Below are 19,390 nucleotides of genomic sequence, written 5' to 3' on the forward strand. Positions count from 1 at the left end.
TGATAGCATGGCATGATATGAATGTCATATCTTACAGACTGGTAGAACAGACGTGAGTGGTAGCTGATAGCATGGCATGAATGTCATATCTTACAGACTTGAAGCATGTACACTAAGTGGAAATACAGTCGTGGGTCATATCTTGCTAAATGTCTTGAGCTTTCAAAAACAACTGGAAGCAGCTAGCTAGCTAGGTTAGGCCGAGACCTCCAATTTGTCGGCTACATTTCTTTGCACTCACACTATTCAAATACCTGGGCTCCACAATACACACAGCAGAATGAATACCAAGACAGCGATACATGATTTATACCACATATATTAAACATTTATTATTCTGAGAAAGCAAAAAAAATGTCTACAGCAGAATAAAGATACCTGAGTTCCAGTAAAACTCAGACTACCACCAAAGGAAGTCAAAAGATCGAAAGAAAATTCAATATTTGCGGAAAAAAAAATCTCTTGAAATTTAAGTAGGATTACACCTGATTTGGTTGCAGCAGCTGAAAATGTGAGTGTAAAATACATAATTTTCGGTTTTGGTGAAACAGACGCTATGAGTAATTAACAAAGGTATGACATTGCTGAGGTGATAACTAGAACAATCACAGTAAATGGCGCCCTCTAGTGGGGTAAATCCGTGTACATGTTATTTATAGTTTTTGGAGTTGAGTTTGGTCAAACTGTCAGTTTGGGTAATTCTTTTCTGAATTGAAACGATGGTACATGTTAAACAGGTACTGATATTAATTCTCCCTTTCTGTTTCATGTATGGTGGTGACTTGTAGAAGCATACCATTTTTGTAAATTTTCAATTTCACTGGTACCCTACTTCACCATTTGAAGTGATGATTGTTTAGGAGTTTTATAGGTTAACACATGGTAAATGCTTTTATCATGCATCTCCGAGTTCTAGAAAGTTATCTAAATATCCGAAATTGACACCAGAGGGCGCCATTTATAAACAAAAATATGACTTTGTTAGTTTGGTGACCACCTCCAACCATTACAATCTGGTAGTGGCATCACTTTCACTGGTTCCAATGTCTTTCAACATCTTTCGAGTCTTAAATATTGACTTTTTTTTATTTTTATGTTGCATGATGTGTTAATTCTTGTGATAGCAATATACTGCTTTTTATCGAAGAAATAGTATGGCACTTACAAATCATGTATATATTCCAACAAACCACACATTTTTTGCACTCTTTACAACTTCCTATGCCCGGATACATAATTTTCATAATGTCCTGATTCACAACAAACCATGTGTGTCATATGATTAATTGAGTGCCACTTGAAAGAAAAAAGGAGTTCTATATTCTGCCTGTGAGGGCGCAGTACCTATGTGATAGCAGAATGTAATTAAAAGTTTTTAACATGATCATTTGGACAAAACCACCAACAAATTTTGAAATATTTTACATTTCTACCCAATTTTCGACACTTATTGTACTCTATATACTTTATAATATCACTCTGAAAACAGAAAGTCACAAAAACTTCTATTTTTTTAGTAAACTATACGCACGCAAAGCAACCAATTTTGTACAAAAAATTTACACCTAATAAAAAAAAACCCACTACACCAACAAGTAATGAATGGTATAGTACTGTTTACCCAGGAAGCAGTTAACCTCTTTATGACCAGGGGGTGTCATTCCTAAGGTCAAAACTTCTGAAAGTTCGTTATGTTCTACACACCCGTATAGTACAATGTAAAGAGTGTATACATGCTGACAGTGACACCCCTGTAGTGAGAAGTTTTTTTGTTTTAGCCCAATAAGCACACCGTTGGCTAGTAAGCTGGCTGACATCACAGAACACACAAAAACTGTTCACTTCTAAACAGGGTAGAAGTTGTCTGTAAACTGAAAATATAAGGTGGGTGATATTTCATCATGTTTACATCATTACAACTTGCTCCTGTTATGTCTCTACAGATAAGTTCAAAGCACAAAAAAAATTTTTCCTTATTACGTAAATTGAAGTCCTCAAGTAAGTTGAATATTTCACCCTGTGAAAAAAATAAATTTGGCTAGTATCATGAAAAGATAGGTTTTCAAACTGTGTCACGTTTTTGACATTGAGTAGTTGTTTTTTTCTCTCTCTGGTTTATCTCTCAGTTTGGCATGACTAAGACCTGAGCTGTGATATAAGATTGCATTTCATAATCTCTAGGCATCTCAAGACTTCAAAGAAATTACAATTTCTCCACATTTAACCTTCTCAAGTTGCTTAAAGTTCACTTGAGGGGTTGCAGCTATGATTCCCTGCTTCAGTATGAGAAATGTTCACCTATGCCCTATTGTCTCATTGACTGACCTTTGATTCCAGAATTCACCTTTGACCTTTGACATCATAATTTATACTTTGATCTATGTATTATGCACATTCTCTCTCTCTCTTTCTGTCAACACTACAGTTTACTATACACAGAGGTGAAATAAAAATAACTAGAATTTGAAAAAAATTTTGTCTTGACTCATACCTGCAGCATCTCTCACAACAGATGAAACTGTACACAAAGTGAAAAGTGGTTTTGCTGGCCATCTCTGGTCATTGTCAATGTCTAGGGGGACTGTGACACGATCACATCATTCAAGAGTACATAGAAAGCAGATTCCCCATTTCTCTTAAACTTAGTGTTGAACACTTGCAGCAGATCAAAAGCGTCTTCAATTTAAAATGACGTCCTATCATTGTCACCAGTGTGCCCTCTATGTCAATTTGCCATACTACGAATGGACTCATGGGTACTTCTTGTGACACATCACAATGTTGTATCCTTATACATTACCATGTGGTGACTCGCAAGAAAACCCAGGGTTTTTTTGATCTCGACCAACTGCAAAAGTACTTTATTACAGGACACACTGGTTACAGGCTTTATTTTTACATTATTAAAACTGTGCCTATCCAAAAATCTTCAGTCACTTAAAGTATTTTCAGACATCATGAAAAAAAAAAGGACGTAAGCCACTCCAAAAATGATAACAACAGAAAAGAGAAACAGAGAATTTTATTTTCATGGCCTTTGGGGTTTGGGTTCACATCACAACTTTACAAAGTTATACTGACTTGGTGTGGCTTGGGTGGGAATCGTCTTCAGTAATTGACGAGGTAACAACTGGGCAAAAACACACAAAACTGACAGACATTCTAAATATACAACATTGTAATATATATATACACCATATCTACAACACAACTTCTTTCCGTTGCCTCTGTTTTTTCAATCCGTCCATTCTTTTCTTCCTCTCCACAACCTTATTGCCCATGGTTTGTGTGAGTGCAGGCAAACTGACATGTTCTCTTGTTTGGAACGCTGCTTCTGGTAACTTCCTTGATTGGCCTTTGAGAGCAATTTTTGGCAATTTCCCTGATCTGAAATATTTCAATAAATGAGATAAAAAAAAATAAATAAATAATGCGAAATAAAAAATAACATGTGACATATACTAGGATATATCATTTCAATTTAGTTGCCCAAAATGAGAAAAATATTGGACATAGAAATTATATTTATGAATATTAAAATTTGTCACACTGTTATCATGATGCCAATACAGTAAATTTTACATGACATATTCCAAGATTGAGTGAAATTGTGCCCAAAGCACTACACAATTATTACACAGAATTGTTACAAGCCATTATACTTCACTAACTTCCGTGTCAGCATACAATACCACCAATACTTAAAGATTAAATCACAGATTTAATCCTACACAAAGCAATTTCTATCCTACCAGGTCCCCATCTTTACAGTGAGTTATATGTGTACACAACAATGGTTCAAATCTAGACTCAGGACTTTGGTTAATCAGAAACAAATGGCTGTGGCAAGGCTAGAACCAACACTTGTAAATCAGTCACTCTAACCATGACTCCACAACCAGCAATATACAGATTATGGGCCAGTCACTCTAACCATTCATCCATCATGACTCCACAACCTGCAATGTACAGATTACAAGCCAGTCACTCTAACCATTCAACCATCATGACTCCACAACCAGCAATGTACAGATTATGACTCAGCCCCTCTAACCATTCAACATCAGGACTTTTAATACATATACAAAATGTACATGTATAAATGTTATGGTACAAACTAGAACAACACATTATAAGAAAAGTTTCCAAAATATTTTGCTTACCCATGTGGGTCTTCTTGCTCTCCTTCCTCAGCTACGTATGCTTTAGCTAGTAGATATGCATCAGGTGTCCACTTGTGTGAATATAAGACATCTTTCAAATCGGCTTTTAATCTCATTAGCTGTAATGTTAACACACAAATAGAGATGATTAAAATGAAGACACTGCAAATCTCACTTTTAGATATGGTCAGTGATTGTACTGCAGTACATACACATAATATACAGTTGTCAATATGCACTGTGGACCAAGCTTGAAAATATAACAATTCATACAGCTTCAGACCTACAAGTTGTAGAAGTACTTTTTGGTCATGCATAAGTACGACAAGGACATTATGTAAACTAGTGAGGTTTAAGCTACAATTGCCATAACTGTAGCATTTTTGGAGACTTTTTGGAAGAAGAAATATATTTGCATAAATTAGCATAAATTAAGTGGTCAACATAGATGACATCGACACAGAAATGCCGGTGTATAAACCCATACCCTCTGTCTTGTGTCACCTAACTAGGGGTTTAAAGATGGTCAAATACGGTACTTCACTATCAACAACACCAAGACTAAAGCAGTATTACAGAATGATCTCCCCAAACAATTGTTCCCATCACTGTTATTGCTCCTTTAAAGTATCTAAAAAATTGAATAAAACTAGAATTGAACTTACCTCATGTGATTGTTTATCATTTTGTCTTTGTAAATGCCTAATAATCATTTCACATTCTTCTAGGGTGGGTGGTCTAGGAGCTCCTTCTTTAGGTCTGACCTGTAAAGGATCTGTGCTAGGATTCAACGCCTCGACGGCTATCTGTAGCTGTGAGTGTGGACTGGTTTGTTGGGAAACCTCAGTACTGGCTGGTCTGAAAATTTAAAACAGAATGGTTGCCTTATAATATTGACAGACTCAGTGCCTAAAGTATCATTTATGTATTAAGTATTGTTACTATTAGATGTTTCTTATGTTTGATGGAGTCAGCTGATACATTGAGCGATGAAGTGGTTATCAAAATTTACATGTTATTTACAGTGCACCTTGTTATGCAAATATAAAATTTAAGTTTTTAAGTGAAACGTGGTCAGCAAAGATACATGGGTTATCAACATTTCTATATCAATTAGACTGCACAGAGAATCCAATGTTCTGTATAATTTTTGCCTCGTTTTGAGATACATCATGTATGAAATTTGCATATTATTCAAAAATGCACCTTGTATGGTTATTGGTTAACTTCTGTATAATTTTCAGACAGATTACATGATATCATTATCATGATCATAACAATAATTGTAACCCAAAATGGTACATGCTCCTCCATTTTATGTAGATTTAAGTATATATTTCCAAACTAATAATGTGATTGGCTGCTTGCCAGATGAGAACGAAACCATTGCAAATATGTTGTGCAACTCACAACATAAACAAAGAAATTCAGCTGATTCTATCAATATGTATCAATTTTTTAGCCTTAGTGAAAAAAAATTCAGACAGAAAATGTATTGAAATAACATAACCCATCACCATTGAACATGGACACACACACACTAGAACCAACTATTACTTTTTCAAACGGACAGTGAACAAGATTTGCTACGGCACAATTTAACATAGTTTGTAGAGATTTGATTACTTTATGTCTGGGTTAATTGGGTGTTGAGTCCCAGTGTTTATAGTAAACTTAGTAATAATGAGATATACAGCCACAGAAAGCAGAACGTTTAATATAGATTACAAAGAGAAGTTTGATACCATTTTAAATTACCATAGATTACATTAAATTATCATAGATTATGAAAGCTGGTAGCTGACAAGTTATAAGCCATGAGGAGCTGTTCATTAAAAACAGATCTGACTGTGTAGACTGGTTTACATGTACAAAGATGAAGAGAATGAGACAAGGAGATACAATGACACACACCATTACCCTATCAACCCCACATCTCCAAAGTGGTGTCATCCATCAGGTAGCAACCAACAGGAATGTGCCAAAATGTACAGACAGTGGGGTTGACCAGGATAAAGGTACATGCAAATACAAACACGGCAAAAAATAAAATCCGTGCAGGTTAAAAGCATAACACGATGGAGCTACAATGCTACTGGCTAAGCAATGATAGAGATGTACATACATATATACACATGTACATGTATGGTGGTAGTGACCATGATGTGGAAAAAAACAAAAAAATGCTGGTTTCCATGGTGATGACACAGCAAGAAGTGATGACACTGCAGCCTTGTGAACTCCACACTGTGCATGCTTACCTCTTGTTAAGAGTTTGTTCGACAAGTTGTTGGAGATACGCGTTTCTACTACGGGCGTCTCTTAATGCATACCTCAAATTTTCAACTTCTTCTTCAAGGAACATTTTCTTTAGTTCATCCAACTTTTGTGCTGAAAAATAAAAAGTAAATATTCATCATAATTTTACTTTATGATATGATATTCCACAAAGAATGAAAAATGTCTGCGAAATCAAGATCTGGCATGTATCAAAGTTGATTCTATTATCTTTAAGCTGAGTTTATAAATTTTTTACTCTGGTGAAAACACTTACATAGAAACTTTATTAAACTATTCTTGTATACTGTTACATTGATGCATGCCTTCTATGACATTACAACTTTATTCTGGCATTGTTAAAACAGTCGATGTATAGCAGGGATTTTCTTGACATTTTTAATGGGCATGACAAATTACATCATCAGATCACTGATACGTTATATCTTTATACCTAGTGTGAGTTCAGTCAGTTACAAGTTATGGTTAAGTGTTCTTCAGAATGTAGAATATGGTGTGCAGCTTTTAAGAATATGCGACAAAAATTCTGCCTAAAAATGTATAAACACAGGTTGTGCCCCTTTAACAATTAAGAAGTAAACTACATGTATTTAGAAGCTTTCAACTTATAAGTGGCTCTACAGTCTAATCCTGCCAGTAGAGTGTAGGCCACTCTACACAGGAATGCTGGAAAGTAGAAAATACTGTATATGTGCAACTACAAGAGATAAAGTCATGGAGATTCTAGAATTGCCATCGGGACATTCCTCACCCTTGCCCTTAAATGTATAATCAACTTTTTTTCTAATACCTTTCAGCCATAAGCACTGACATGGAGTCTATACTGCACACCACTATGTTTCCACAAAAGTTTTTAGAACCATTAATGACAAGAGCCTGAAACCTTTGGCATATTCTAGATTGTACTTTTCTGCAGATTTTACAGCATAACTGTCTGTAGAAGGGACTCGCAGTAAAAATGCCTCAAGAACTTGGGTAGATTTCAACTCCTCGAAAACACCTTTATGAAAACATTGTACTGTGTAATATTTGAAGCGCATTCTACATGCGTGTACATTCCAACATATAGTGTTTGTATCCCACCACAGGTAGAATCTAGCACAGATAAACCTCTCCATGTAAACAATGTGACATTTGTTCGCAATCTACACCCAGCAGACTACAAGCTTTACATGTGAAGTTTCCGACACCCCTATATAATATTGTATGGTCAGCATGAACATTGTACCTGGTATCCTCACAATGGCTTTTGTTAGTTGTGATGAATGGGTCTCACAATGACCAAGCAAATACACCCCCTCAACAAATTGGTGATCAATTTTCCAATATCTGAGATAAACGTATCTCTCAATTTGGAGTATTTAAAAGCAAAGAGTACAACTTGACCTTCCACCCCTGACCTCTGACCTAAGAATACATTATGACGACATATCATCCATCATCATTTCTCAACTCTTCAAGCATCTACAAAATTTAGCGTTCAGACACACGTAGCAATTTGACATTATGAACTCTCATTAACAACACAATTTGATGATTAATAAATTTTCACACTTTGACAATGTTAAAACCTATCCACAAATGTTGTCTATTTGCTTCAGTTTTCATTTTAAAATTTGTACATTAAAAATAGACGTCCGCTGTTTTCTACTTTGTTGGACTGGGGCCATTTTATCTTGGTCTAGGGACTATCTGCGGCTTTGTTTGAATCTCTTCATACAGAGAGATCTTGAGATTTGAAACCATGGATAGCCACTAGACTAATTCTATCTTTACAAGGTTTTATCAGAGACTTGCAAGTCTGCATGGACTCCACAATGTACTGGCACAACATTTAGAAGGCGATTTTTTTTTAATGTAACCTTTTCAACAGTAAACCATACAAGTTTCAAATTTAACTTCTCAAGTGTTCCTCTGGAATCTGTGACATAATCACACAGTAGCATGGACTTTAGATGATTTACAAATATTACTGCACAAGGTCAGAGTTTAAATGAGTAAAGTCGTTTTATTGACCAATTTCAGGAGTTCTTTGCCTTGCCTGTCGATTTTCCAAGCTCATAAAACAAACTATAACTTATTGACAGTGTCTGACAACATGTTTGTAAAACTGGCAATCTATTGTGTCACATTTGACATTCTGCCAGCGTTGTTCAACTTTAATGTCACAAGACAAGTCTGTGGCCATTGTATGGAGTCTGTTTTCATTACAAACAGTGACAATTTATTGCCAAAGATATTAGAGTTTTATTATCGTGAAATGAAGAAACTTCACTTTAACTTTCCCAAGGTCACAGTTTAGCTTAGAAACTATGCTATCTGACAGTCTAGAATCTAGGCTATTTGACTGTAAGATACGTCGTCGTGTTGTTCAGCACTATCAGACGTGAGTGCTGGCTGATAGCGTGGCACGAATGTTGTATTTTACAGACTATCTCAACACACAGTTAGAAGAGAACAATCACTAGATTAGAAATGAAGCCAACAAGGAGTCACTAGACTAATGTAACTGTAACCTGGTTCGAAAATTCAAAAGACAACTGGGGAGTTCTTTATTTGGTTGACTAGTTCCAACATTTATAGCCATGCTTTCACCTGCCCTAACTTATTGAGACTTACTCATATCTTTGATACACAGGATAAAAGTGGTTTTCAGCATTTTTTTTGCTTCACACAAAAACTCATCAAAAATGCATTCAAGCACTCCATGTCTCATTTAGCTGTAACACCAATTTGGGTCTTTGAATATATTCTATCAGGATTTTTTGCACAAGAATGAACATGTATACTGGTCACTATAAAACAGCGTTGAACTGTTCTAAAAGAAAAACATGGTCCCTGGTAAACCACCACAGGGGAACTTCACAAATCTAACTTTATAGTGAATGAAACAACCAGAAGTACCTAAATAGAGACCACAATAGCAATGTGTGGGCAATGAACACTTTCAGAGAGAACAAAATTTGCAATGGTTAAAGCTACTTCTATGTAAGAACAGGAAACCTTTGTGTAACTTCTCAAAAAAAACATTGAAACACCTGCAAGGTGTATTTGTCAAAGTATAATTGTAATCAGCATACTAAAACCCCCTAGAGGGTAATAATATGGAAACCCCATCATGCTTGTAGCGACAAAGGCAAGCTTGAACACTCAGGGTTTCAACACTAGGGCACTAGAAAGCGGTTTTGTGGCAGCCATTCAACAAATATCCAAATTTCTTTGGACAAATAAAGATTTTTTTTTTAAAACACTTTTTTACTTCCCCTCTCTTTCTCTGACACACACACACACACACACACACACACACACACACACACACACACACACATGCACACACACATATTAAATTTTTAACACATAAACATGGATGCACATGTACACATATGCACATAACCATCCAGTAATGTGTTCACGGTTAATGTTACTGTACCTCCATCTTGTCACAGGATCTCTAGTCAAAACATCAGTGACTTTACTAATTTTGGGGACTGCTTTACTATCTACAACTTCTACACAGTTTGTACACAAACACACACAATGACACACACGGACACACAGTGACACACACACACACACACACACACACACACACACACACACACACACACACACACTGACAAATATACACCAAATGGAAGACTTTGAAAGTTTCTCCTACACAGTAGACACAAACTATCAAAAAACCAAACAAATGCAGTGCAGTGCAAACTTGCAGTCTTTAATTTAGTCTGTCTGGGTAAACAATACCCCACCATGGCAACACCCTGTGTAACAAAGCATCGGGTAATGTAATACTCTGGACAGAAGTAGCGACGTTCACCTTTCAAAAGCTATTAACAACTTACTGTTGAAAAAGTCTGTTATGAACAAAAGAGCTTTGAGCTCCTTTCATTTTTTTACAATGTGTGACAAAAACTGGCAGAGTGGTACTACAGTAGACCATTTAAAAGCCTTAATTAGCGACTGAAATCTTTCAGAGCCTGGGAAAAAATATCCGGTTACAAGGACATGGACCTACCATACACAGTAAGAGTGTTTGTAGATTTGGTGTGAAACCTCAAATAAACACTTTCAAGCGTTCTTTGAACTTACTAAACCGACCAAATATACTGTGGGTAGTCAACTGTTTGTTGTATCAAAAGAGCGGGTATCTATATGTTTCTCAGGGAACCTAGATTGACAAAGGCAACTATGAGGTCTGCTTTTTTGGCTGTGGCAGAGATATACTAACATTAGTTCATCCTATACCCACACTAGCTATTGTTACGTTGCATTGACTCACACCCGAGTTCACAGGGAGAATCCCTTGGGAGAATCGAATGAAGTGACTGACAACATAAAGGTTTGCCTTCACCTTTTCAGACCCTAGTATGTGTGTCAGGAGAAGCTGTCCACCAAATATCTAGTTTGTATGTTAAAGATGTGTGTATGCCTCAGTGTAATGTGACAAACCGATCCACTGACTAACATAAACATGGTTTGCTGTCAAATTTTTTGATCCTATGAATCAGGAAAATCGGGTCAACAAATTCAACAAAAATCTACGCAGTCAAACTTCTAAGGTGTGTGTATTCCTTCAGAACAATTTGATACCATACATTATGCCATGCACAAGTTAAACAAAAATATATGGAATTTATTCCCTGGTTGTTTTTACATCACAACAACAACAACAACAACAACACACATCTACATCACTGGTTCTGCTGTATTTGAAACACGAGTCAAAACCTTTAAAACTGCCATTACTTTCCCTGATTTTTTTTTTATATTACTGGCGCTGGTATAATTGTTATTCCAAAATATTTTTCTTTATTCAGCCATGGGAAATATGAGTGACCTAAAGGGTCTTTATCACTACGTGTTGCTAGACGAGTAGTGACAACCGTTGGGTCACAAGTATTTTCCAGCTGAATGAAGAAAAATATTGGGGAATAACATCTTATTACATTTGAGCTGTGAACTGACCCCAATGACAGTTAACAAAATTACATCTGATGAATCTCTCTGTGAAGCGTTACCATTCAAATTTCTATTCAAATCCAGTCACATTAAATTTATTCCAGTACACAGGTCAATGAATAGTTTGTAATTTGTAAACCACAGTCAATAAAAGTTGTACTATCTCACATACAGAAATTATAGAATACATGACTAGATAAAAGCTTAACAAGGAAACCTAATAATTTTCTGTATAGGCCCAAAAATTTGGAAATTGTTGAATGCTTTGGAAATGGTTGAATGGTCACTGCAGAGCAGCACCCCGGTACCCTACATGTCTACTGTTAAAGTGAGAGGAAACCGAAGTACCCCGAGAAAACCTGTGTTGTTATGTATAGGGTCAAACAATAAGTCCAATATTTATGACACTTACCTTGTGAATGAAGACTACCACTACTACAACTATCAGCTTCTCTGGATTTTATTGAAACTTCACTTAGTTCTATGGGGAAAAATCGGACAGAATACATGTAACTATTAGTTCAGGTTTACAAGAAATAAGTAACTATGTACCAGGGTACTTGAACCATTGTACTAGAGTATACAGACACTCCAGTGTAAGAAACTAGACTGTGTGGAATAGGGATGGAAGTACAAATACTATGTATGATGCATGTAGTGGTTGTGAAAGTGAGGTAGGAGCAGCCCAAACAATTCATTTCATGTTTCTTTCGCTATATAGCATACTGAAATTAATGATATATACATGTACAATTGTACTTGTAGGTGTGTGTGTGTGTACGCATGCACGCATCCATGTGTGTGTGAGTGTGTGTGTGTGTGTGTGTGTGTGTGTGTATGTGTGTATGCATGCACGCATCCATGTGTGTGTGAGTGTGTGTGTGTGTGTGTGTGTGTGTGTGTGTGTGTGTGTGTATGTGTGTATGCATGCATGCGTATGTATGTGTACATGTGTGTGTATGCATGTGTGTGTATGAATGCATGCATGTGTGTGTCTGTGTCTGTGTCTATGTGCTGTCTGTGTCTATGTCTGTGTGTTAGTGTGTGTATGCATGCATGCATGGTAGGGTGTGTGTGCGTAAGGGGTGCCATACATACATTTGTACATGCTTATTACATATCTATATAATTTTCTCAAATTCAAATCAAGAGGCCAGTATGATCAAGTGTGAAAAAGCAAACTCTTTCTGATGTCAACATAGGAAATCTAATGCTACAACATCTATGAGATATAATACATGTATCTCTGAGAAACATTTGACAGCACTGAATACACACAACAGTATGGGGGATATTTAGGCTATTCTGAATCAACAACAAATTGTAGGAGAACAGAATGGAATGAATATCAAATACTACATGTACCAAATATATAAATAATATATAAACACAAGGCACATAGTTTGTGAAATACATACAGATAACAACTGGATTTTTAGAACATAGATGTACATGCAGTTTCACAGCAACAGAAAATAAGGAATCTAAGCTTGCACATTAACAATTGAAAGGTTTACTGTACGAGACTTCAACCACCATTTGAATACAATCTCAGACAGTCCAAAAAACCTAACTGTAAACTAAATCACTTTCACAGGCAAATTAAATGGCATGCATGTATTCAATCTATGATTGATTTTTCCATCTAATTATCAGAGTTTTCTATGTGTGATGTACTTGCATTCTAGTCATAAACAGTTCTAGTGAATGGCTGTCTATTTTGCTGCACTCAGCTAGACCAAGTCACTGTACAGAAACAGTGGGCATGTATCCATGCTGACACAGCTGTGTATGTGTGCATGCATGCATATGATGTGTGTTACACTGATAAAACCCTGACTAAGATTTCATTTTTGTACAGTTCAGATTGCTTTCACTGAAATGGTAGCCCAGAGACTTTACTTGTCACATTCTCACAATCACAGGATACTGTTTGGTTAATTTCAAGGGTAGCTTGTGATTGCGAAGTCTCTGAGCTACTTTTAATATAAAGGGAATGGGGTTCAAGTACAGTTCTTGAGACTCGGCTCTCTGACCTGATGTACTGGATTTTCTAGCAAACGACATTTTCAAGCCAGATAACCAAGTCTCTCAGCTAGTAGAGTTCAAATACAACTTACACTTCACAACACCAGACAGCAATAAACTAACATGCATGTATTTAATTGTCAGGGTTTCAAAGTTTAAGATAATATTTTAACTCACCTTTCTTAGGACTTAACCCTTTGGCCATTACCAGTTTAAAATGTAAATCTATTGAGAAAAAAAGTGAAAACCAATAAAAATCAGTCAGAGTCCTACATATATCTGAATGTTGATTACAGCCTTAGGAGGAGCTGTTGTTACTGGAACAACATTTGCTTTTTTTTTTTTTTTTTTTTTTTTACATATATTGATGTTGCTGTACACTAGTATAATTGTCTGGTGATTAATTGCCCACAAATTCATAATTTGTTAAAAAGTAATCATACCTGTTTTAAATTATTCATAATTCATTTCTGGGGTTTCAGCCATGTATGATAATTAATTTAATACTAACATAAATACTAGTAATTATATGCTAATTTATGGATTTATGTCATACAATTTACATATATATGTATTGATGCATCAGTGAATATAATGATCAAGCTACCTGTCACTGCCAGATGGCTGAGGAGAGGAGTCAGTCACTAACAGAAATATAATATTCAAATAAAATACAAAGATATTTGCAAACTCTCGTTTCGAAAATTATTGACTGCATAACATTCACACATCAATATATTGTTTTATCTGCGAGAATGAATCATCATGGACTCTTGAGTTCATACTTGGTAATGAAAATTTAAACTCATGAGGATTCACTTTCAAGAAATTTTTTTGACTGTGCATAGAAATTTTCATTACTTTGTTTTATCCATTTTTGAATGCATAAATGTAAGTATAATTTGTTTATTGTTTGCACATCTATCAGATTTGTCACATGTAAGAGCTACTTATGTTTTCTAGTAATTTCATCAAATTGATAGACAACAGACTTCCATTTTTTTTTTTTTTTTTTTTTTTTTGGGGGGGGGGAACTGTTATCACCTACAACTACAGTGCACCTTTAGACTTCACAGTCAGATTTTTTACATTCTTTTGGAAATTAATTTTACTATTTATTTATTTATTAATTATGTTTTTTGTATTTAACTTTTGACAATAGTCAGGCAGTCCATACAGGTGACGAACACCTATAAATGTGGACCTCGGTACTTGACATCGCTGACAATTTTTTTATAAACCAACAACAGTACTCTACTCAACATTCAAGATCTTGCTGTTTGCGATGATATGTTGTTACCCATGACTATCAAAAATACATCAATGTCTTTGGACTTGAACAATGGCTATAGCCTAAATCCTTGTCAATTTACCATCTACGATGACGTCAACTAGGTAACCTACTTCAGCATTGCATGGACACGGTCACAGTCAACTACAATCCATTGTTCAACATCACAGATACTGTTAGTTTGTGGTTGCCAATATTATCAAGAGCACAAATATTTCTGATCCTATAAATTCGTAGATATGAAGAAGACTCCTCTAGCCATGAATTAGTAGGTGTAATCATAGACCCTCCACCAATGTGGGTGGAGGGTCTATGGTGTAATTCATCCTCTATCGAATAACTACACAAATAGAAGCTTCATCTACAGTAAATATTTATTTTGGAATATTTAATTTCAAGTAATTTCATGCCACTATCTAGTAATTACCTGTTAGCATTAATAACATTAATTAAATGCTCCTGAAGGAGATTATTTTGATGCATTTCAGTCTGATAAAGCAATGCTGCTGATTATGCAGATATGGAATTCTTAGCTGGGGGTGAAAATAGCATGGACTAGAATTTGATTTGAGGTGTTACATTATTGAGAGGCAGTGACACAGAAATTTGCCCACTGGTGCAATTACAGTGTTACACACAAATGAAGCCTTTAGGTTCCTCCATTAAGTGTTCTCAACGACATAGATAATTTGTCTGGGTGATTCAATACAGTAAAATACAAAAGTGCACCCAGTGTAGCTGCCTTTCCCTAGGGCTATTTTACAATGACATGTATGTGTATATTTTCATTCTTACAGTGATGAACACCTAATTGCGAATGTACATGTAGACTGGTTGCAATGAGCTATTTGTTTGTTGTGTGGCAATTGATCTATGTCTGTGACCGTTTATACAACCTCCTGGACTTGTACAATTTACATTTTGTAAGTGCGGTGACATAGTTCCTTTGCAAATGTCACGGCTTACGTATGCATCACATGGCTTTGGCTGATCATTGTTTTAGAGTTATACTAGAGGACATCTTTTTTATATCATCTCCCCAACAATGCTACAAAATTTCCCTCAGTAAATTTCAATATTGTTTTTTTTATAATTTCTAAGTATAAATAAAGAAAATGTTCAATGTATATTATTAATTTTCATCTTAATTCTAATTTTCATGGTTATTTTCACTTCTAATCTCTCTTTATTTCACATTTTTATATTTTTATGCCGTAGTTCTGTACTGCTGATGTGATGATAAAATAATATTCAAATGACAGTATTAGACTTAGAGCTGCTAACTTGTTTTAATCATAACAGTTGGAGAGAGAACATCTATATTTTAATCAAAATGACATATGCCTTCAACTACCATTTCAACAGTAAGCAGTGTCTTAGCTTACATATGTCATTCAATATGTTGTTTTCGAAATACACTGTAAATTAATTTATTGAAAAAATGAGTTGTCATTGGTAACCTAAATGTACCTTCTGAAAAAATAACACCTTTTTTCACAATATTTTCCTAAATTTTCCTTGTTAATAATGTAAGCCCTTTTTTCAGTAAATATTGACTTTTTATACAATTTTTTCTTAAATTTTCCTTGCTACAAAATAACTCATTTTTCACCATTTTTCCTAAATTTGCCTTGTTACAAATGTACGCCCTTTTTTTCAGTAAAAATTGACTTTTTTGATAATTTTTTTCAAAATAAAAAAATACCGAAATGGTTTCATTGAAAAATTCCAATCATACTTTATATGGCTCTCTTTTTCCTATATTCCTTTGTAATATGTATAAACCAATGAACCCTCTGTTCCTGATCAACTTCATTTGCATAAAAACAATGGATTTAAAAAAAGAACAATAGACATAATGAAAGCACACAACAGTGTTAGACAGATCACAGACAGTGGAGAGGAAATTTCTTCTCCACTGTATGGATAGCTTGACTTTGATGCATGTCTGTAAAATACATCTTTTTGTACTGTTTGCATCAACATTTTCTTTTGTTATTCTACAATTATAAATTTTGTGAAATAAAAATGTTGGCTCTGGCACATTCACCAAAGCACAGCCTTCTGTACTGTCATTTTTGTTTTAAATATCTATATTTTTGCGTTAACATATTTGTGATTTGGTTTGTAATTTGTATGTGAATATTTCACTTATTGTCTTTATATAAAAATTAACTACAAACTTTACACTGTAACAGTTGCAACTGCCAGTCATTTCACGTTTTTGTAACCATTATATTTACTATTTATTTTTTTATTTCGGGGCAGGATTATTGACTGTAAACATGAAAGACTTTTGTCTGTTCTGAAATTTGAATGAATACTAAATTAAAACCATAAATTATGTGATGTTTTTTTTATGTGGCCATTCCAAACAACCCCTTGGACTTCAGCACTCCTGAGTAGTCGTGGGTTGTCCATGGTTATATTTTATATAGTTACCAATTCCATCAATTTAGGAACATGGTGTATAGATACATTGTAATTTGTACAGAAATTCATGTATATGCCTTTGACACTAAACACATATTTTTTTACCTTTGTTATCCCTTTTCAACACATCAATTTCTTCATGTAGACTCCTAAGTATATCTTGATGTTGTTGCTTCAAAAATGCTAAGCTTTTCTCTAAGTGATGCAGTCTCTGCAATGGGTCCATATCTGTGGAGTCTGACAGATCGGAGCAATCTTCACCGAACCCATTGTCTTTCTTCCCCGGTGGAGCAGGCAGTACCTGCAAGCGGTCCTTCATAAACGGTCGCGGGTATCTCGCTTTGTCGAGTGCTCCGACCCGCGACCAATGTGGCAGATTCTGCATCGGGGGCAGAGAATAGCTTGAGGACGACATCGGCGAGTCTAGTATTTCAGACGTCATTAGTTACTGTGTAAGACGGGTAGCGGGTAGTATGTCTGCTTGGATAATAATATTTATCGCTAAAGCGCCATTCGAAGCGATTAATTACGGTTCGTGTTGCAAGAAAAATAAACTATTGTCAGATCGGTCACAATACGATGTCATATAAGCATTCCTCAATATAATATTTGGCAAGGGCGAGGTGAACTAAATATTTCGTCTGTGTTGATAATGTTTGAAAACGATACAAACGAGGACACTGCCTTTCCGGTACGTCCAACGAAAATAATACCCTCGATCAGATCAAAACTCTCCTAAAGCCTAAACAATATAGGTTATTAATGGTATCATATAATAGTCCTCGTATGGAATCGTTGGGATACAATTACGAATATGAAACACTATAAACGCATGAAATCCATCCCCATATACTTCTCCAACTTCACACAAGATGGCTGCTCTCTGTGTATCCACAACAAAAACCAAATATACGATCTGCAGCTTCGACGATCGGACGCAATATTATATCTTTTCTGGCAATCAAATTGTCAGATAACGACAGTTATTAATCCGTTATTTCAATTCCCGTCTCAGAAAGGCCCTCCGATCCCAGATCTTTCCTAAATATCACCACAATCAGTTCGTCATAGATCGTTCTTCCTACTCCACAGATGGTATTCAGCTTCAAATGGTATGTGTTCTCACATGCAAATGAACCCGTTGTTGCCATGTGACGAGATTTGCATATATCTGACGCCGAAAGTTGTTTGGTGTGAGGGCGCTATACTAAGCGACTTGGTGCGAATGCTGTAATCGAGATGATCGATACGGCGTACCGTACCGTACCGTAAAGCTCCTCGTCCCATGTTACTTGTTGGTCAACATATATATAGCTAGACTGTGGTGGTGATTGTTCGTGAATAACAAACACTGAATTGACACTTTTTAGTTTTATTCAGGTGAAATTGAAGGTGAGTGAAGAATGTACTTCAACAGACACGAGAAGTACAGTTTGAATTATGAAGCGCAACATATTTCGCCGGACTAGCTGATTGATTAATTGATTGATTGATTGGTTGGTTGATTGATTGATTGATTGATTGTTTGTTGTTTGTTTGTTTGTTTGTTTGTTTGTTTGTTTGTTTGTTTGTTCGATTGATCCATACATTTCCATTTACTGACTGACATGATATATTCATTCATGCATTACTTGTCTATGTAACTTTTTGTATCTATTATTTTTTCTGCCTACTATTCATCTATTTACTATATTTACTTCAGTCACGTTTCACTTTCAGCGCCCTATCATCACCCAGCGCCTTATCATCACCCATGGTTTTGCATAATCTTCGCTATATGTATATATATTGGGCTTTGTTGGCTCATAATCGATGACGGAAGAAGATACATTACATGAAAATTCAAAGTAGGAAATCCATATTCTTTTATGACATAAAAGCTTCAACAACATTGTAAGAGAAAATATCAATAACTAACAGTGACGCAACCCGGGGACGCAACTTAACTGAGAATCCAAGATATTTTACTGATAGTAACCCACTTTTAGCACAGCATATTGTATACGTAACGTTATCATGGTTACTGAAGAAATAGAATTATGCAAGCGACCACGACGATTCAGTATGTGCGTTGTGTTCTGTTATTTTGTTGTTGCTATTGTTGTTTTGTTCGTATTGGATATTATGATATGTATACATTTAGTATTCCATCATCAGAAAAAAGACAGTTTCTAAGATTATTAATCTTTCTCCTTAACTTTGTAATGATGACGCG

The 19,390-nt window shown here is 35.5% G+C and overlaps 1 protein-coding gene across 2 annotated transcripts; it reads right to left on the minus strand.

Moving 5' to 3' along the window:
- Nucleotides 1–363: 363 nt before the first annotated feature.
- LOC144449153 (coiled-coil domain-containing protein 74B-like) lies at nt 364–18,268 on the minus strand. 2 transcript variants are annotated; one of them, XM_078139623.1, is made up of 7 exons: nt 17,281–18,268; nt 13,629–13,676; nt 11,836–11,904; nt 6,497–6,554; nt 4,829–5,021; nt 4,164–4,282; nt 364–3,387 (listed from the first exon to the last, which is right to left on the minus strand). In XM_078139623.1, exons 1-7 carry the CDS (start codon nt 17,615–17,617, stop codon nt 3,201–3,203), a joined length of 1,011 nt encoding a protein of 336 aa, XP_077995749.1. In that variant the 5' UTR covers nt 17,618–18,268; the 3' UTR covers nt 364–3,200. The 2 variants fall into 2 exon arrangements, with proteins under 2 accessions (XP_077995749.1, XP_077995748.1); XM_078139622.1 differs by having other exon boundaries at nt 6,425–6,554.
- Nucleotides 18,269–19,390: the final 1,122 nt, after the last annotated feature.

The sequence above is a fragment of the Glandiceps talaboti genome, chromosome 18 (genome assembly GCF_964340395.1).
Source record: "Glandiceps talaboti chromosome 18, keGlaTala1.1, whole genome shotgun sequence".
Lineage (NCBI taxonomy): Eukaryota > Metazoa > Hemichordata > Enteropneusta > Spengelidae > Glandiceps > Glandiceps talaboti.

What these genes read in the sequence shown, in the direction of transcription:
- LOC144449153 (XM_078139622.1), bottom strand. Translation starts at nt 17,617, where the DNA reads ATGACGTCTGAAATACTAGACTCGCCGATGTCGTCCTCAAGCTATTCT. An exon ending in GTTGAAAAGGGATAACAAAG is followed by an intron (nt 13,677 to 17,280) that starts GTAAAAAAATAT and finishes TTTTCTCAATAG; the next exon opens with ATTTACATTTTAAACTGGTA. An exon ending in GAGCAAGAAGACCCACATGG is followed by an intron (nt 3,388 to 4,163) that starts GTAAGCAAAATA and finishes GAAATATTTCAG; the next exon opens with ATCAGGGAAATTGCCAAAAA.